General features: G+C 35.7%; 1 protein-coding gene and 1 long non-coding RNA gene across 3 annotated transcripts; one reads left to right on the top strand and one right to left on the bottom strand.

Moving 5' to 3' along the window:
* Positions 1–190: 190 nt before the first annotated feature.
* Positions 191–12,360, bottom strand: LOC122606713 (protein HUA2-LIKE 2-like). The gene is made up of 11 exons (XM_043779569.1): positions 12,074–12,360; positions 9,561–9,637; positions 5,906–7,765; positions 4,708–5,167; positions 4,288–4,396; positions 4,047–4,159; positions 2,939–3,129; positions 2,148–2,847; positions 1,349–1,715; positions 1,085–1,258; positions 191–655 (listed from the first exon to the last, which is right to left on the bottom strand). Exons 1-11 carry the CDS (start codon positions 12,194–12,196, stop codon positions 630–632), a joined length of 4,200 nt encoding a protein of 1,399 aa, XP_043635504.1. The 5' UTR covers positions 12,197–12,360; the 3' UTR covers positions 191–629.
* A 3,388-nt stretch (positions 12,361–15,748) lies between these two features.
* Positions 15,749–17,700, top strand: LOC122608315. 2 transcript variants are annotated; one of them, XR_006325207.1, is made up of 4 exons: positions 15,749–15,823; positions 16,618–16,951; positions 17,218–17,318; positions 17,407–17,700. It is a non-coding gene; the product is annotated as an uncharacterized LOC122608315 (long non-coding RNA). The 2 variants fall into 2 exon arrangements; XR_006325206.1 differs by lacking the exon at positions 15,749–15,823 and having other exon boundaries at positions 16,321–16,951.
* The last annotated feature ends 577 nt before the right edge of the window (positions 17,701–18,277 follow it).

The raw sequence follows: 18,277 nt of genomic DNA, 5'->3' as shown, positions 1-18,277 counted from the left end.
TTGGCAGAGTATCATTTGGTCAAATGAATGCCAATTGAGCTTAACATATAGCTTGCACAAGGAATGATTCCAATCGTTCAACTGTACTCTAGACAGTCAAAGAACCAACTTCCGACATAGATAGGCATTGTCTATCATGTCTAACTTCTGTATATCAGACACATATTGGTAAAGCTCTTTCAAACCAAGAAACTGTAAAAGAACTATTATATTTCAACTTTTAAACCAACGATATCCCAAAATGTACAAGCTAAGATCAGGTTTCAACTTAACCCATTCCCAATAACTGACAGCTAACTAGGGGCTACAATATCCAACGTTTGGGCTAAACATGAAGGACAACAATCAATAACCTTTAAAAAAGCATACAAAAAAAACCTAAGAATTACAGGAGGTTGCAGTCATAAGAGCATCGAAGAAATGTCAATAATTTTGGCTCCAACCCAATCTGTGTTTACCTTCATGAAATATGTGCATCTTGATCTTTGTAAATGGAAGTTTTCTGTGCCCTGATCGAAGCAATAAGCTCTTGCTAGATTATACAACCGGTTTTTCGAACAAGGGAGTTCTAACAAGCCCAAAGCATTTTGGTCTCTTATAGGTTAGTTCCAATGTTGTCCTTGTGCGAGTCACCGTGGTCTCCAAAAGTTTGGACCTGCAACACCGAAAAAGATAAGCTAGAGATCAGTGATTATTTTGACCAGGTCAAGCTACTGTAACTACTTAATGCCAAATTTGTGCTTTTAGGTAACTCTTTAAGAGTCTTGAGTGGTTTTTTTGATCCATGTTCTTCTGATTCGATTTGAATCCGGTTTCTGTTATGTTCTATCTAAACTTCATAAAATTTTTAGCCGCAATGAGTCAGATAGACGAGCAGAACCCAGTGCTCATAGACATAAATTACAGTTGTGATGCTATAGCTCTTGTAAACAGAGCGAACACATACTAATTACATAAAGTATATAAAAGGTAAATGTCTACAACCAAACTAACCCTTTACCGAATCCACCATTTAAACACCTTTAGCCATCAAAATAAGTGGTAACATTAATAAAAAGAAAAAGAAAAATGAAGGAGGTTGAACCTCTAGTAACCATGGGAACTGGCGCTTCAGGGTATGGCCTATGAGGTGCCATATCTCTATAATTTGTGGGCCGTACAGGATAATGCCAATTCCCGGACATTGGTGGCTCGCAATATGGACCAGCATACATGTTAGGAGGATACCGTCCTCTAGGGCCATCAGGATGACATGGACCTGTTACCATACAAGATTATAATCAACAATTAAATTTGAAGCACAATATGTAAAACCAATCTTTGAACTATATGGAATAAAGAACTTTACCAGAGAATGGATGGGGTGGAAACCTCCAGCCGTCATCATGTGGCGGAATGTGCATTCTGTCATGATCACTGTGAAAATTTCCAGTGTCTGTACTGTTAACAAAATGGAATCTACCAGGATAAGATGGAGGTGGAATCTCCCTACTCGACTGATCTGATTGAAAATATGAAAACTGAGATGATGGAGCAGGGTGAGGTGGTCTCAAATGCACGTTATTGGCAGCTTGAACAGGTGGGCGAGGGACACTGTAAGAGCATGAATTAGATGATTCAGGAACATGCATATCAACACGAGGGTCTCTTACTTCAGAAGGATGGTACTGAACCAACTGGGAGGTAGAGGACGGCTGCGGATCATCATTACCGTTCTGATTGCATGTATCAAACAAAAGTCAATTACAGAAGAAAACTAGCAATTGTGGGAGGAGCAGGAGTTGGGTTAACAGGCCAAAATCAAAACGGCTAATTTTGGCCAAAAAGGATCAAGTACGGTTTACCAACACTTGGTCATACAAATTTTGAATATGTTCATCAAAAATTAGCATTAGCGAGTAAAAAATGATAACAAAAACTCCACCGTGTCAATAATAATATAATTTAATGAAATAACATAAAAACTGGATGCTTTACACATCGATAATACACTTTTGCCCAACTTTCGAAATTCTTTTTTAAAGATAATTCTACTTTATATGACTTATTAAACATTTGTCCAAATCCAGACCGATCCATTCATATGAACATGGATTTGAAACTGCCAACTCTAGTTCAAAGCAATAGAAAGTAAATCTTTAAATTACCTGATTCATAGCATAAAGATTGGCATCAGGGAAGTTACCCACTGTGTCGGGTAATGTAGGCTGTACAGGAATGGAAGCTGAGGGTGGTGGAGGAATGGAGGCTGAAGGAGAAGGAGGAGGAAGTGAAATTGGAGGAGGTGGAGGGAAAGAGACCGGAGGAGGTGGAGGGAGAGAGACCGGAGGAGGTGGAGGGAGAGAGGCTGGAGGAGGTGGAGGAATGGATGTGATAGGAGGTGGAGGAAGAGAAGCCAGAGGAGGTAAAGGAAGAGAGGCCGGGTGAGGGGAAGTAAGTAACGGTGGAGGAGGTGGCAGAAGAGAGGGAGGGGGAGGTGGTGGTGGTGGTGGAAGGGAAGCAGAAAGAGGTGGAGGAGAATTGGGGAGAGGTGGAGATGACGGTGGCAAATCCTTGGGCAATGGCGGGCCATAAGTTGGCAAATGCGTGACTTGATGATGAGATGTCCCTGCACTTTCACGTGAGGGAGAAACATCTTCCATTTCAAGCTCACCATCAACATCCTCCAATACGTGGGTATGCTTATCAGTTGCAGGTGTAAGCACCCTTTCATGTTCATCAGAAACTTCAGGATCCCGTTCAGGAGTTACAGCTTCAAAACCTTCTGCATCAGAATCGCTACCATCTTTTTCATCCTCCTTCAGCATCGTTGGCATGCAGAGACCAGATAGTTGTATGCTTGAATTGCTGGGCCATAAAACAAAAGCAATTAGCATCCATCCACACAAATTATTATATCCTAACAAATTTACCACACAAATAGATAACGGAAGGATACCTTCCATACTCGTCAACTAGCATACCCTCAACTTCCCTAACTGGATCATCAAACGCCCTTTCATTTCTAAAGGGGCGTCGAGATGAATTACCAATCCTAGACGACATGTTGTTAAGGGAATCAAGCTCCCGAATATGGTGACGGATCATTGGTTCTGGGAGAATCTTCCTATCTTGCCACACCTTCAGAACCTATGCAACAATACAAACACAAAATCAAACCACCGCAGTAACCTTTCATGCGAGAACAATGTTACCAATATTATGAGACGTCACCCTATGTGTAAGTGAGAAGAGTGAAGATTCTTAGTTGGACCTAAATCATATGATGTTAAAATAAGCAGTTCAGCACAATGCATGGTAGGTGGTACCCACTTGCGTATGGATGGGTCTACTGGGGTGATGGTTTATCTCTACCAGGTGAAATGAATCAAGAATAGCTGGAAAAAGGGGTAGAAAGGGCTAAATAGGTTCAATGCATAGAACCTCCTAATTCTGTTTACCAAACATTTTTGAAATCATAATAAAGTGCTCCATCCTTCCCGAACTTACTATTTTAGTTTGTCCCAAAACGATTGTCAACTAGATAGGCCTAGTTTCCCATTATATAATATAAAATAGACAATTAAACATCACATTCTAAAATTCTCCGGTGAACAATAATAAGAAAAGAGGTAGTATTATCTTAATCATATTTAACACAATAGTTATTTACTCCCTCCTTCACAGAATATCTTCCACAAACAAAAAAGGCATAAATTAAGATATGTGCAACTAGTTCATATTAGGAGTGTTTGGATTTGTATGAAGTGCGATTGAAACAAGCATCCACCAGGTGCACTAAATAAGTGTTTTCTTCCTAATATAAACATGCTTTAAGAAAACACAATAAGCCTAAAGCACATTAAATAGACAATCTTAAACACCATCTTCCTTGGCAGAAAACTAGTAACCTATAACCATCCTTTTATTAAAGTGGGAAATCATTTTGGGGACAAACTAAAATAGACATCTCAAGTACAAAAGGTTGAACACAACCTGAGCCTGCCTGCACAAAGAATTGACCACACAATCTGAATCCTTTTGACCTGTCTAAGAAAGAGACTTGCCTTTAAACACTGCCTACGGTTTTCAAGACCACTACTTCCTGGAGGAGCGGCAGCCAATAATAACCGTGGTAGCACTGCTTGGATCGCTGAAGGATACAAACCACCCACATCACCTAAAATACAATTGAATTCTTCACAGTTAAGTGCATTGCTAGCAAACACAAGAAAATAATCTACCACTTAAAGCTGCAATTAAAAAATGCAAAACTATTGATAAAAACAACCTGAATACGTAGATTACCTTTCAGACCTCGAGAACATTGAGCAATAGAATCCACAAGAAAGAACAGGTCCACCCGTTTATGTAAACTTGATGCAGCTTCCAAACTACGAGCAATAGTCTCCACTACCTACATTAATAAGACTGCTTATATAATTACCAAAGACACATATCCAGAACCCAGAGTTTGGGTGCTATGGAACGGATTAGAAGGGTTAGAGACTTGAACCAGAAGTCTCTTAAGTCAAACCAACCAACCCAAAACCAAAAAAAAATGTCTTTCCACCCATTTCAAAGCCCATCCAGCAAACCAATTTAACACCTATAGCTTTGACATCACAAACCGGTATCATGATAATATAATTTGACAACAAAATTATTCGATACTTTCAAAAACTATCCAGGTCAAAAACAAGAGAAGAGAAAATACTTTAGCATTACCTTAACAGCAATACCAAATTTAGCACAGTCAATAGCAATGCGTGTAGCTCGGTCAATGCTTTTCTTTGTGCGTGTTAAAGCCCCGAGACTGGCTTCAAAAGAAGCAAGAGCAGCATTTGCTTCGGACATAGTGCTCCATTTGCTACCAGTGTGTTTTGGTTTCTCAGGACTACGACAACTGTTTTCAAGCAAATTACTATTATCTGACTTCGATAATACATTGGGAATTGAAGTACTGGGCGGAGAGGCTCGTGAGACAGTTGAGTCAAACGCATCAGTCGGAAGAGAGGATGTCTGGGTACCTGACACACTTTTATCACTCAAGCTATCTCCAACATTACAAGTTGAATGAGACGCCTCAGGACACGGGTCAACACCCTTCAACTCTTTCAGTGTGGTTAAAGATGGAGAATCACCTACTTCCATGTTTAACTTTCTGGTTCCTTCGGCATTTTCCAGTCTAAGATAAAGATAGTTCCAGCTATGTAGTTAATAAAATACCAGATGTAACTAACATGCAAAACTGGAGTAACAAAACATAAATTGCTTGTGACACTTTTTTATAGGCTATCATGTTGAGGTCCAGACTAGTTCAAACTATGTTCAGGTCCGGACTAGTAACTTTTATGTGTGGGCCATAGGCATCAAATCAGGGTGAGCCCGTTGACACTTTGATGTTATTTACCCTAAATTTCAAATTAGACAAAAATGCAGCAGATGCAACCTAAAAATCCGTTAACTAAATAATTCAGCATACTTAAAACGTGCAACCTTATCAAGTAACTAGTACCTGACTGCTTTCATCCTTATATAACTGACCACTACACAAAAGCAGCCAATACAACTATTGTAGCTTGTATTTATTACAACGCTAAATTTACCATTGTGCCAACTGCCAATTGATAAATGATATCTTTAAGTTTTGTAATAATAACCTAAAACAGGGGTTGTATGCAAAACTAAATCAATAACTGTTCTTTTTGGATGTGATAAATATTTTCTGACAGAAAAAATAGCCAAGTGTACAATAAATTTGGATGCAGAAGCTAATATTTAAATCTTACCCATTTGACCAGTTATGAAACATATACGACCAGAAACTGACACATGTTTATATCAGATGATAATAAAATTTGAACTGCCACCTCTATTAGTGAACATATACAAACTCCATTGCATGAGAAGAAAAGTAACTTACATTGTCGTGTCATTGCCGTCGTCTTCGAAAGGACGATCCTCCATATTGCAGCTTTTCTGGGGAGAAGACTGCAACAAATTGACATCATGTGAAACAACTTCATTTTCCACATTGCTTGATACAGGATCTGAACTCGCCCCAGAGCCAGACTCATTGCAAGAATCTTTTTTGCTTGCCCTATTCACCTCCAAATTTTCAATTTCACACTCAGTAGTAAAATCATGTATAGACGGAACAGAAGCTTCATTACATTCAGGGAGAATCTCTCTCTTTTCAGTAGCATAAGAAACGGGTTTTGGGCTTTGCAGGTACGCAGTTTTTTCAAGAGTTTCAGTAAAAGAAGGCAACATAACAGACCCTTTACCATCGCCAATTTCTACAAGCTGCTCATGCGTCAGGCTGTTAATAGTACTAGAAGGTTGAATGCAAGTGTTAACCTCATTGACTGGCTCATTCGGTTCAACCAATGGAGTTAAACTGCTACATATTCCATTACTGTGGGAGTTCACTTTTTCTACTTCAGGCTCATCAGTTTCCTTGCTCTCAATGGAAAGAGATCCGTTAATTACGGTTTTCATGGTAGATGGTCCACCAGGAGAAAGTTGTCTATCTTCTGCAACATTAGCAGACATAGCTTCCAGAGCACGATGGAGTCGCTTAGATGGTGGTAAAGCAGCTTCACCATCGACTAAGCAACCAAAATTCTTAATCTTGTTAGCTTCCCATAATGGAGGCTTATTAACCATGCATTTTCTCAATGAGAAAGATGGGTCAGTTTCTTCCTGACCAGCCAATGTTTTATCCTCTGTAGGCATGTCATCTGCATCGCTTGAAACATTCGATTTATTGACAGTCCCGAGTTCTTCCAAAGATAGTGAGGTTCGACCCATTCGAACCCGAGCACGTTTGACTAGAGGCAAGTGCTCATCACCATCTTCCTTCGTATACTTTCCAGCAGTTATTTCAGTATCAGTATTCTGAACTGGTTCAGATTTATCTACATCCATGCCAGAAGCTGATTGCTTGTCCGAGGTAACAGTGGTAGCCCGTTTTCTACTGGGCTTTCTTTTCTTCTTGATAATGATAGCTTTAGTTTGAAATTCAAGTGTCTGGCTCAAACGCATGTCACAGTCATTTTCCGTGACCTTATTATAACCAGATTGTACACAGTTCCCTTCATTAAAACTCTTGGTATCAGTTTCAACCGTAACAATTCCGGAACCGTTTTCCTCGGGACTTGTATTTGAACCCTTATCTGGTCCATCTGATGAACCTGGAGATGTCCTGACCCTTTTGGGCCTCCTTTGACTAACATCCCGTAATGAAGTACCATTACTCATAACATCTTCTGTCTGATATCTGCAGGGCTCTGCCCTCACCGAACTTCTTGACCTTCGAGCAGATGGTACCCTTCCATGTATTGCTGACGCCTGAGCACCCGAATATTTCTTTCTTGAGTATGTGGTTGGTAAAGATGCCCTTGTGACTTCCCGACTGCCATTAGGCTCCTCGGACATCTTTTCCCCCTTGTGGGGAACATCTTCTGAGGTAAAGGAATCACCATCATTATTTCTTAAAGAATCTGACACTTTTGGGGGCGAGTCGGTATTAGGTGCGAGTGGCTCGTCCTTTGAACCAGTACTGGCAACACAGTCCTCTGACTTGACACCATTGGTTAAGGCAGTTTGACTGATTAAACTAACGCTATCAATTTCCTTCTGTTTTTTGAGCTCTTCAAAACTTTCAATTATCTCCCTTACGGCCCGAACAAAATCTGCACCTTTACCATGGCGTTTACTCAAAAGAGACTCTTTCTTCTCTTCCGTGAAAGCCTCAACATCAGCTGGATTGCAGAACGCTCTGCAAAAAGAGATACACTTAGTACACCGGTAACCCACATCAATTCCTGATACGAAGAAAATATGAAAGAAAACTGAATACGATAGCATATCAGCATATGAAATGACAATAACATATCACTAATGGAAGTAAAGAAGGCAATATGAGCGAGTAGGGTAGCAGTTCAAAATGGGCAGACCAGTAAACATATTCCTATCTGTTTCCATAGATTTTACTGATACAAGTATGCTAACAATGAGAAAGTAAAAAACTGTATCATCACAACAATAAACTAACCTACATAATAGAAATTCAGGATGCTTTTGAGCATTAGAAAAACCTTAAGTAACTATCGACTTTAGCCTTTCAGAATGTAACTGGCCCAAATGACATTTGGAATACTACCAAAGTCACCCGTCTATGGACAAATTCACCACCACCCATCAATAACATTTGGAATACTACCAAAGTCAATTAGCATGGATATCAAACTAATAAAAGCATTTTGAGAAAATGAACATGAACCCAAATCATGTTTTGTAAGAAATTGGAACCCTGGACCAAAACAATAGAACACCTTCTCTCTCCTGAGACAAAACTCAACCAAGAGATACACAATACTAACAACTGATGCATTTAGCAGTATCAGCATGCTTTAAATTTATATAGATGTGGGTCATTAATACATACTGCTCTATACCTTCTAAAATTATAAAGTTCACAGAAGATAAAATATTTATCGCATGGCAATCTCGTTTCTATTACTACAGACCATTGGACATTTAAGAACGAACCACCATAGACATTTATGCATCAAATCTCTGAGAAAATGTATTTACAAAAAGAGGAAGAATTCTGAGCCCAGTAACATACAATAGAAGGTTGACATCATCCTGAGTAGTGAGTACATAAGATGAGCTATGTGATAGTTGTATTTTAATTGACCTATGGCATGTCATCTGCTGTAAATGAAGCCGGAAGTACTTGCCTATCTGTTTCTTATACTTTGTACCCAGTCATCCCCTGGTTAAATATTCTCACAAAATCAAACTCTCTTTCTGGATATTTCAGAGATATAGACATTGTTACCATTTAAAAGAATCATGCATGAAGACTACGACTGGAAAAGGGACATCTAGCATACTTCAAGCTCAGATCATAACAAATGATCGGTGAAAAAATTGGTTGGTGACAAACATAAAACCCTTGACAAACACCCAAACACATCGACATAGATGAACTTTAAATACATCCATAGAAGAGAAGCATGTACACCAAGCTTTCAACTACAGACTAATGTTCAAATAAGGTATCACATAACAATTGAACAAGCCCAGTTCTGGATACGAGTCCTATACCACTAACTATCAACCATGCAAAATGTACTAAAATAGAACTTAGATGTCAGATAAAGAATGCATCAGATGCCTGATACACAAACTAGTTGCGCAGATAAGCTGCGATAAAGGTGTAAACTACTACGGCCCGCATACTCAGAAACACCAGCCAAGTGTGTTTCCGCCTAAAAGACTTGCATATAAAGTATTTTTTTCCACTTCTAGCATTAAGCTAAAAGTACTTAAACGAATCTATAACTACATACTAATAATGATAATAGAGAAGCAACCCTGAATAAACACTAATAGGGTAAAGCTAAAAGAAAGGACAGAAGCAAACACAAATGAGCACTCCTATCAATGCCTCTAGGACCAAAAAGTTCAGCATCTACTGCAATCAAAGAAGTGTTGCTAAAACATTGTCAACTCATATAGTATCTGATCAATAATGTGACAACTATTGCATCCACTTTACTTACATTTGTTGGGTTCCAAAGAAGAAAACTAAAACTTTCTTCCAGTCAACAGAGTATCCCCACTTTTCCGGCTCACTAACCTGCAACCACCATATAGATTTACAGTAAGCACAAGATTCAATTTTCAATACCCCACCCCAAAACTAATATCTAAAAAAGTAACTGCAAGATACCGAACATGGTAGTTTACAGATACTTTACAAAGCAAGTTTATTCGACTACTCTATTCTTTTACATGACAAACTTATCTAAAGCTTTAATGTTATTGTCTAATATCACTACCACAAATGCAAAGGTGATGATGGTTTTCTGGAATATATGGCACCATATGCCTTTTGTTCTCAAGAACTACCAAGCATATAGTTTGGACTTTAGATCCAAAAAGTAGTTCAATATACCCAGGAAAAAAATAGAGTTTAGTGCATCAACAACTCACAGTTATATAACAAAAATATAAAACAAAAGAACCAATAAAGATTCAAACTTGAAAGTTAAATGTCACCAAAACTACTGCAGCTCGGACCTTTTCAGAACTTTTCATAAAAGTCACTGAAACTACTACAGACGCAAACCTGATCTGTTTTTCTTTCAAAGCTGAACATATATGTTCTTTCTCATACCAGACAAATAAAATATTGTTTGAATCCAACTTAGTTCTTTAGCATCTAAAAATATGAGATACGAAATACAATAAAACAGCATATACAAACAAGTAATCATCACCCAAGGAGACCCACAAGATACCAAACATACTATGCTACATATTCTACAAAGTGTGGTTACTCTAGTACTATGGTATTATGCAACACATAAACAATTAAGCTTGACTGTCATCATCAAACAGCTACTACCATAATTGCAACGATGATCAAGGTTTTGTTGCAAAGGATTGAAGGAAACATCACAAGCATTTTATACAAATAAGTTGACCATACAGCATCATCAACTTCTCACATGATCAATATGATATAACAAAATTAATAACATATCGTTACATGTTCAAACTTGATTGTTGATGTCACATTGTCACCTGGAACAACCATAATCATCAAAATGCATAGTTGTCAAAAGCGAAGGCGAACTCAAAGCTCAAAGACCCCAATTGAGGCGTAGGCGAGAGGCGCAAAAAAAGCGCTCGCCCGAAAGAAAAAAAGCGTACTCAAGTAAAAAACAAACCAAATGCCATTTAAGTTACTATCTTAATTCATTGTCTCTAACAATGATAATGAACATGTTAAAGAGGGTGTATAAAATAGAAAGAAAAAAAAAAGTTCTAATAAATATAGAAATTGAAGAAACCTTACCTTTTAGTTGTACGAAGAATACTCTCTTATGAATGATGTTATAGAGAATAATGACATATACAGAATTTTAACAATATAAGTAATTTTCTCTCTGGCATGCATAAAACTCCTTAAAATACGAAGGGTTATAACTTTATTTATATAGAAAATTGTAAACTGGTGCTTCAAATAGTCAATGGGACTTGGGCCTAGGGTTTAAGGCGCTAAGGTTGTGCCTCGCCTGCCTTTTGCGCCTAGGCGCAAGAGGCGCACACCTTTAACAACTATGTCAAAATGTATAGTTTAAATCCAAAATTAGTTATTTAACATCCAACGCCATAACAGTATATAGGAAATGCCTTACCAACATATCAACAAAAATTCAAACTTGATTGTTGATGTCAACTAGAACTACCACATTCGCAAATCTTAAACTAATTTTCCTGCTAGGCTAACATCTTAAATCTTTTATTCCTCTAAAATTTTCAATAATTAAACAGAGAACTACATTATCAACATCTCAATAAAGGTTAAATCTCAATCAATGATATCACCCAAAACTACCACAACGCAAACCTTACACGAGTTTCCTAAAGCTAGCATCTTTAACCCTTTTTTCCCATGAATTTTTCTAAACACATGACTTAACCCAAAGACAGTTCTTTAACATCAAAAGCTATAATAAAACAGAGAAATCAGCATTATCAACATATCAATAAAGTTCAAACATGATTGTTGATATCACCTAAAGGCTAAAACCACTACAAATGGAACTCTAATACTACTTTTCCTGCAAAGCTAACATCTTTCATCCTTTTTCCCTAAATTTTTCAACACACATAACATGAATCCAAAATCAGTCCCTTAACAACCGAAGCAATAACAAACAAATTGCATTATAAACATACCATTAAAGCAATAAAATTTCAGAATTAATTGTTTGTGCCATCTAGAACTACCACATATGCAACCATGATACTACTTTCCCTGCAAAGCTAACATCTTTTATTTCTACAAAATATCAGAACCACATAGTTCAAATCTAAGAACTTTTTTTAACATCTAATCCAAAGTTATATATATACAACAGATTAGAAATCACAATAAATACCAATTGGTCAATCAAGAATCAGTCATACCAAACCCCAAACCTCTACAATATTCCAAAATAAACATACATATACATATACATATATATATATAGACACCAAATACATAAATTAAGAAACATACCGTAGCAGGCCAAGCAGGAAAGCCTTTAACTTTAGCAAGAACAAGATCGCCGACCTTCCACTTCTTACAAGCGGCGGCCGCCGCCGCCGCTTTACTAACACCTTTTCGTCGATTAGGTGCCATAAAATTCGCCGCAATCCGATCAATCAATTTATATTCATACACACAAACATAAACTCTTTTTTCTATTTTTATTATTACAAAATAGAAAATACACAAAAAACTAAAAAAAAACTAAAAAAAGCAACAAACTTTATCAACTAAACCGCTAAAAGATTACTAAAATCGCTAACCCTAGGGCTTTGTAAGAACATATTATTATAGATACATATATAGATACAGAAACAGTATACAGACATTAATGGAATGAAGAAATTGAAGGTGAATTTGTGAATGGAAATATGGAATTTGAAGTAATTTGTTGGATTAAAACCCTAATATTGAGCACATATATGTATATCTATGTATATGTATATGTATTATTGTGTATGTATAGGTGAGAGGATGAGAGAGAGAGGGGAAATATGAAACCCTAAAAAAAAAAAATTGTTATTATTGAGAAGAAAGGAAGAAAAGAATGGGGTCTTTTTGTGTGTAGAAGAAAATAGAAATAAAAATTTAAAAATATTATAGATATGAATTTGGTTATATTTGATTGGGCATTGTGATAATGTACGCCGGGGGTGCGTAGGTTTGGTATGTTGGTGAATGAAAGAAGGGGGTATGTTCTAACGTGAGCGGTGATGGTATGGATAAAATGGGTGTAAAGAGCACATGGCTTACCGACTTATCATCGGTAATTTTGGTTTCTAATTAATATTAACTGATTGAGCTGATAAATTAAGCAACTAGATACATAATACATTTCATCACCTTTATAATTAAAAGCAGCTTGGTAAGGTTAGTGTTAATCTGTTATCAATCTTCAATGTTAATACACACGCTGACACATATATAGTGAGTGTTATTCAGTTTATAATGAGTGAGCAGAGGCGGTACCAGGCACTGGCGAAGCCAAGATTTTGCTTCAGAGTGGACCAAAATGTCATATAACACTAAGTACCAACCGTTTAGCAAATCTCTAATTAATCTTATAAAGTGTCGGCACAATCCAAAAAGTAGTAAACTATGCAAGTCTATTTAAAAACTAAGGGGAAGGGTTTTCTCTAACATGGCACGTTAGGGACATCTTGACTCCTCAAAGTTAGAAACAACTTGAGGATCCCCTCCCGACCAAAAATATATTAGGATAAACCATAATTTAAAAATATATAAAAAAAATAGCTAAACATTACACTAATAATATTACATTATCCTTAACTATTTTGAGACTGCCTACGAGAATATCAAAAAGTAAAAACATAATATCATAACGATAAAACATTGAATTTAAGTATATATTGGATTTTAATTCTAACTCTTTATGTTTTAAATACTTCAAAATCATGTATATATGAAAAGATATGTATTTAAACAAAATAAACGAACTTAATATATTGTGATTTTGATTCTATGTATTGGTTATGAACAATAAATAATATTTTGTTTTTTCATTTAGATCATATTGTAATGTGATATGGCTTTTTGTAAATATAATCTTTTGTTTAATATATAATCGTAAATAGATGTTCTAAAAAGACTCTTTAGTTAACCAAGTAGAAAAGAAATGGAATTTGAGAGTTGGGCCATGCTTTGTCTGCCTCGTAAGTAAATTCTTTCATTAGGATGGGCCAAATGAAACATAAATCAAAATTTTATCAAATTCTACATATGATTTTAAACACCATGAGTAAGCTTGGGATGGGCCTTGGCCCAGCCTACTTTTAAGGCGGCTCCGCCACTGGTATCAGGAAAAAATTTCAAAAGGGGGACAAACTTAGAAAACTTATGAAAAATAAATCTAAAATGGGGCAAAATGTTAAAAACCTATAGAAAATTTTAAAAAATTTATGAAAAATTTAAAAATACATGACAAAATTTAAATTTGAAGGGAAGCATTGGACCCCCTTGCCCCCCCTTTAGTACCGCGCCTGTGAGTAAGTGAGTAAGTCTCTAGTTTTTATCGAATATAAATGCTTTTGTGGCTTCTCTTGTGACATTGTATGGCGTCAAGATTTTTATTTATATTTTTTGAACAATTTAGTTAAAGTTTTTTTACTATAATAAAATAGTGATAATTAAACTAGATTAACAAGACGTGTACAATTAATGAAAACTTTTTTAACCAATACTTATGTTGTTTATAGGGAATGGATGTTTAGCATTGTCAGGATCACCCAATCGATCGTGGAATCCTATGGATCACGTCATGGATTTGTATCTAAAAGCACTCTCAAGTAAGGCTTGTTGAGCCCATTCTCCAACTTTGTCCGAAAAGATGTTAATGGCAGGAAGCTCGTCCACCTCGTTGTCTTGACACTCGTCGAAGAGGTGAGGCGAGAAGGGTCATGGTGGGGTCATGCGTAGGTTTCTCAATACGGTACGTAACTAATCATAATCTAACTTATTTTTTTCTTTGAAAATCTTTTAAGCATAGTATGGTCATGTGTTACTTGTTTATACCTTTCTTCTTGGTCTTGAGTGGGACAGGGGCGGAGCCAGGATCTCCGATTAACGAGGGCCACACAATGAAAGCTAGTCCTATAACTAATTAACTACAATTTTATTATATAACTTTACTTATACAATGAACTTAAATCCAACATACAATGACCTTAAAAGTAAAACGGTTATAGTGAAGTTTTTAGAATACTAGAAGGTTGAAAATAGAAAAGTAAAATAAGAACATTTATGTACTAGATAGGACCCACCCTAACTCTTGTCATCACCAATTCACATGTTTCCCATCTTCAACCCAACTTCCGGCCAACAAACAATTTCGATATCCACCATTTTTTCCGAACAGCTAAGATCCCCACCAATTTTTACTCATTAGAGGATAATATCTACTATATAAACTATAAGAAATTTTGGCCATAATACAGAAAATCCATTGAGGAGCTATAAAAAGGGTATAAGATATGTAAGCATGTTGGGGGAGGCTTGGCACCCCCCCAGCCCCCCCTTGTCTCCGCCACTGGAGAGAGATGAAACAAAACAGATACGCATGGAAAAGCTAAAGAACAAATTTTTTTTGCTACATATATGCTAGTTCACTAACCAGCAAATAGGTATAAATTTGCTACCATAGGACTTAACCACGAATATCTATCATGTTTTGTATGTGTATACATACCTGCCAGTAACTAAAACAACCATCATTTGTTTTCTTAAATTTATCATTATTTAATAGTCAATATCTTATTCTATTTGTTTAATTTAATACTCATTTTACAATTTTATTATAATTGATCAATGTATGGGAAAAATGAGTTTGAGGTTGTCACATACTTAACTTAGGTGAAAACCACCTGAAGTTCTATTTTTTTAATATGTTTTGAAAAATAAATGAAGACCCTGTGTACAAAAAGCATTAAAAAAGTTAAATGTAAATGATTTTTCAGCAATAAGATTAGCAATATTGAGTTTATTATATATTGAGTTAGGTAACTAGATAAGGTACAATGTTTATGATTTTAATGCTGAAAAAGGTATATAGGTGGAATAGTATCCACTCAAAATTCAATGCCTTTCCCATCATATATTATATGTATGTGATTATTTTCAAAAATATCAAAAGTGATTCTTATTTCTCCTATTACAATTTGTTTTTATTTTCAACAAATTTCATCTCTTCATTTTAATGGCCTGGTATGTTTTATTTTAGCAGCATAGCTTATATTACATATTATTTGTGTTTGTAGTCTTATTTTTTGATTCACTTCAATTAATAATTTTATTTAGTTTGATAAAAAAAAATTTAATTGAAATTTACAATTGATTTTTTTTGTGTTTTTTTTATTGGCCAAAAGGTTTCAACTTTCTGAAGCCGATAGATCCACTATTTGATTTTGTTGTTTTTGAATCGATCAAAATTTAATTATTAATCATACATACTTAATTGATTAAATCTTTCTTGGCCATATTTTAGTTCAATATTTTATAGGTCTTTGAATTGTTTAATTTCAAATTTCAATTAGTATCTATATTTAATCTTCGTTTATCATCTGGATGAGCTATTATTGGTTAATTGAATTAGCATGTTCGGTGTATTTAAAAAGATTTCTTTTCTTTTTTTAACTAATGATTTAAATTTAATTTATCGTTAAAAAAAGATTTAAATTTAATTATTAATCACATCATTCGTCTCTCTCTCTCTACATATATATCCTTTATGTATATAAAAGTTGTGAGTATAAAACAATTTTGAATTTATTTAATTGGGTTATTAATAGTTAAGATGTATTTTGTTTATAATCACATATGTATGGACTTCGCTGAATTAAGTTTTGTGGTGAATGCATGTTGATTGTCAATCATGCAACTATAACCATGTATGCAATTTAATGCATGTTGAACAATTGATCAACATTTGGCCCAATCATCTCCTTGGGTGTGTGAGTAAGGAGATTCAATAGGCATTTATCAATGATTCATACTTGTAGACATGTGAAGTAGAAGCACTTTCATTTATAGTTACTCTTTGAAGACATTTGGAAAATTAATCGAATTGGCCACCCATCAACCAGAGCTCGTTCGGGTTTTACCTTCCAACTATACATACATCATTTGAGAGATAAAAGAGAATGGAATCAACATCACAGTGTAATAAAAAACGTCCGCATAGCGCGTTCTACTGAGAGAACAGTTCTTCGATCATCTACAAATCACTTTTGTAGGTCAACGATCGTTGTGCCAGCTGCTGCATTGTTGTTCTTCAATCTTAAATGCTACTTCCAGAGTATGTGCAGCTCAGCAATGGCTGTGTCAGTAGTTTTTGTACGTTTTTTTGAATTCTTATTATGAAATTAGTTAAATTTGTGTATTATATTCTTATGGCTCTTCTTTATTATCATGACTTCTATTTCAGATAAAGTAATATATATATTTCTATATATATATAACAATTGGAACAACCAACGACAATGGAATCATAGTGTTCATTTTTTTGCCAACACAAAATGTCTTATAATACACTCCCCCTTCGTCAGTCATTTACCATCTTTACTTTATTAATTTTCCAATAATAATCTGGAACTTCGCAGGAATTTGCGCTTGTTACTGGGCTTGAACATTATAAGTGCATGGTGAATCTACGAGGCCGATTGTGAGTTAGAGAAAGATATGGAGGTCGTAAAACAATTGTGTATGAGACCCATTCCTTGTCGCTTATTTCAGTGATTTTGTGTTTGAATCCCTTTTAGGTTACAATAGTTTTTATTTTCCTTTTGTAGGTGATAGTGATTTGCACGTGCCAATTTCAGGTTACTAATTATTACACGAGCGTTACTGGTTGCCACATGAAATTGGTTGCCCCAATTCCTGCTTAATGTCATCGACATGGGAAGCAACATGTTGATAGTGTACGTCTACTTGGAGCATTCTACAACTATAACATTCATGCCATATTGATTACAATCCATGACATAATGAAACACAAAATTTATCCTAATGACAATGTGATTCATGTCGATATCATCAAGGGTACCTAATTTGTCAATCAAGCAAATTCAAAAGGATTCCCAAAATTATGAAATATTTTCATACTCAATGGGGAAACCTAAAACCCGTCATTTTTCGTTCGACTTTGGGTATGTGGGTCTAGGACCTAGTATGAGGATGATTTTATGTTTTTTTCTCGGATCTTGGTCCGGTGACAGGTTTATAAAAAGTAAGTCGAGAAGTCATTGAGATTAGGATGAACATAATTTGTTCAATCTCGATATCATTTCGAACCTGATATTACGAAGTGAGACTGAATTTCAAGTGAAACTGGGATCGATACTCACTTTTGTTAGTTTCCCGGATTTGGGACCATAGTATCGGATCGAAATGGTATAGAATTCAATATGACACCGAATTGGTAGCATATTTCGGAACAGGTATTGTATACAGAACGGTACCAAATGACTAATCAGTAAACATAAGAATCAACCTAATTCGTCAACTAAATAACACGAATGTCAAAAAGTATTATATCTTTTTTTTAGCGCATGTCTTATACATATTAATTACCATGCAATCTTTACGATTCGTGTATACCCATCATTCTCCAAGTTATATTATAGGAGAAAAAAAAACTTTAAAATTCAAAAATGATTGATA

The sequence above is a fragment of the Erigeron canadensis genome, chromosome 7 (assembly GCF_010389155.1).
Source record: "Erigeron canadensis isolate Cc75 chromosome 7, C_canadensis_v1, whole genome shotgun sequence".
In the NCBI taxonomy this organism is placed as follows: Eukaryota; Viridiplantae; Streptophyta; class Magnoliopsida; order Asterales; family Asteraceae; genus Erigeron; species Erigeron canadensis.
Note: the sequence above shows the minus strand (reverse complement) of the source record. Positions and strands in the feature narration are given on the sequence as shown.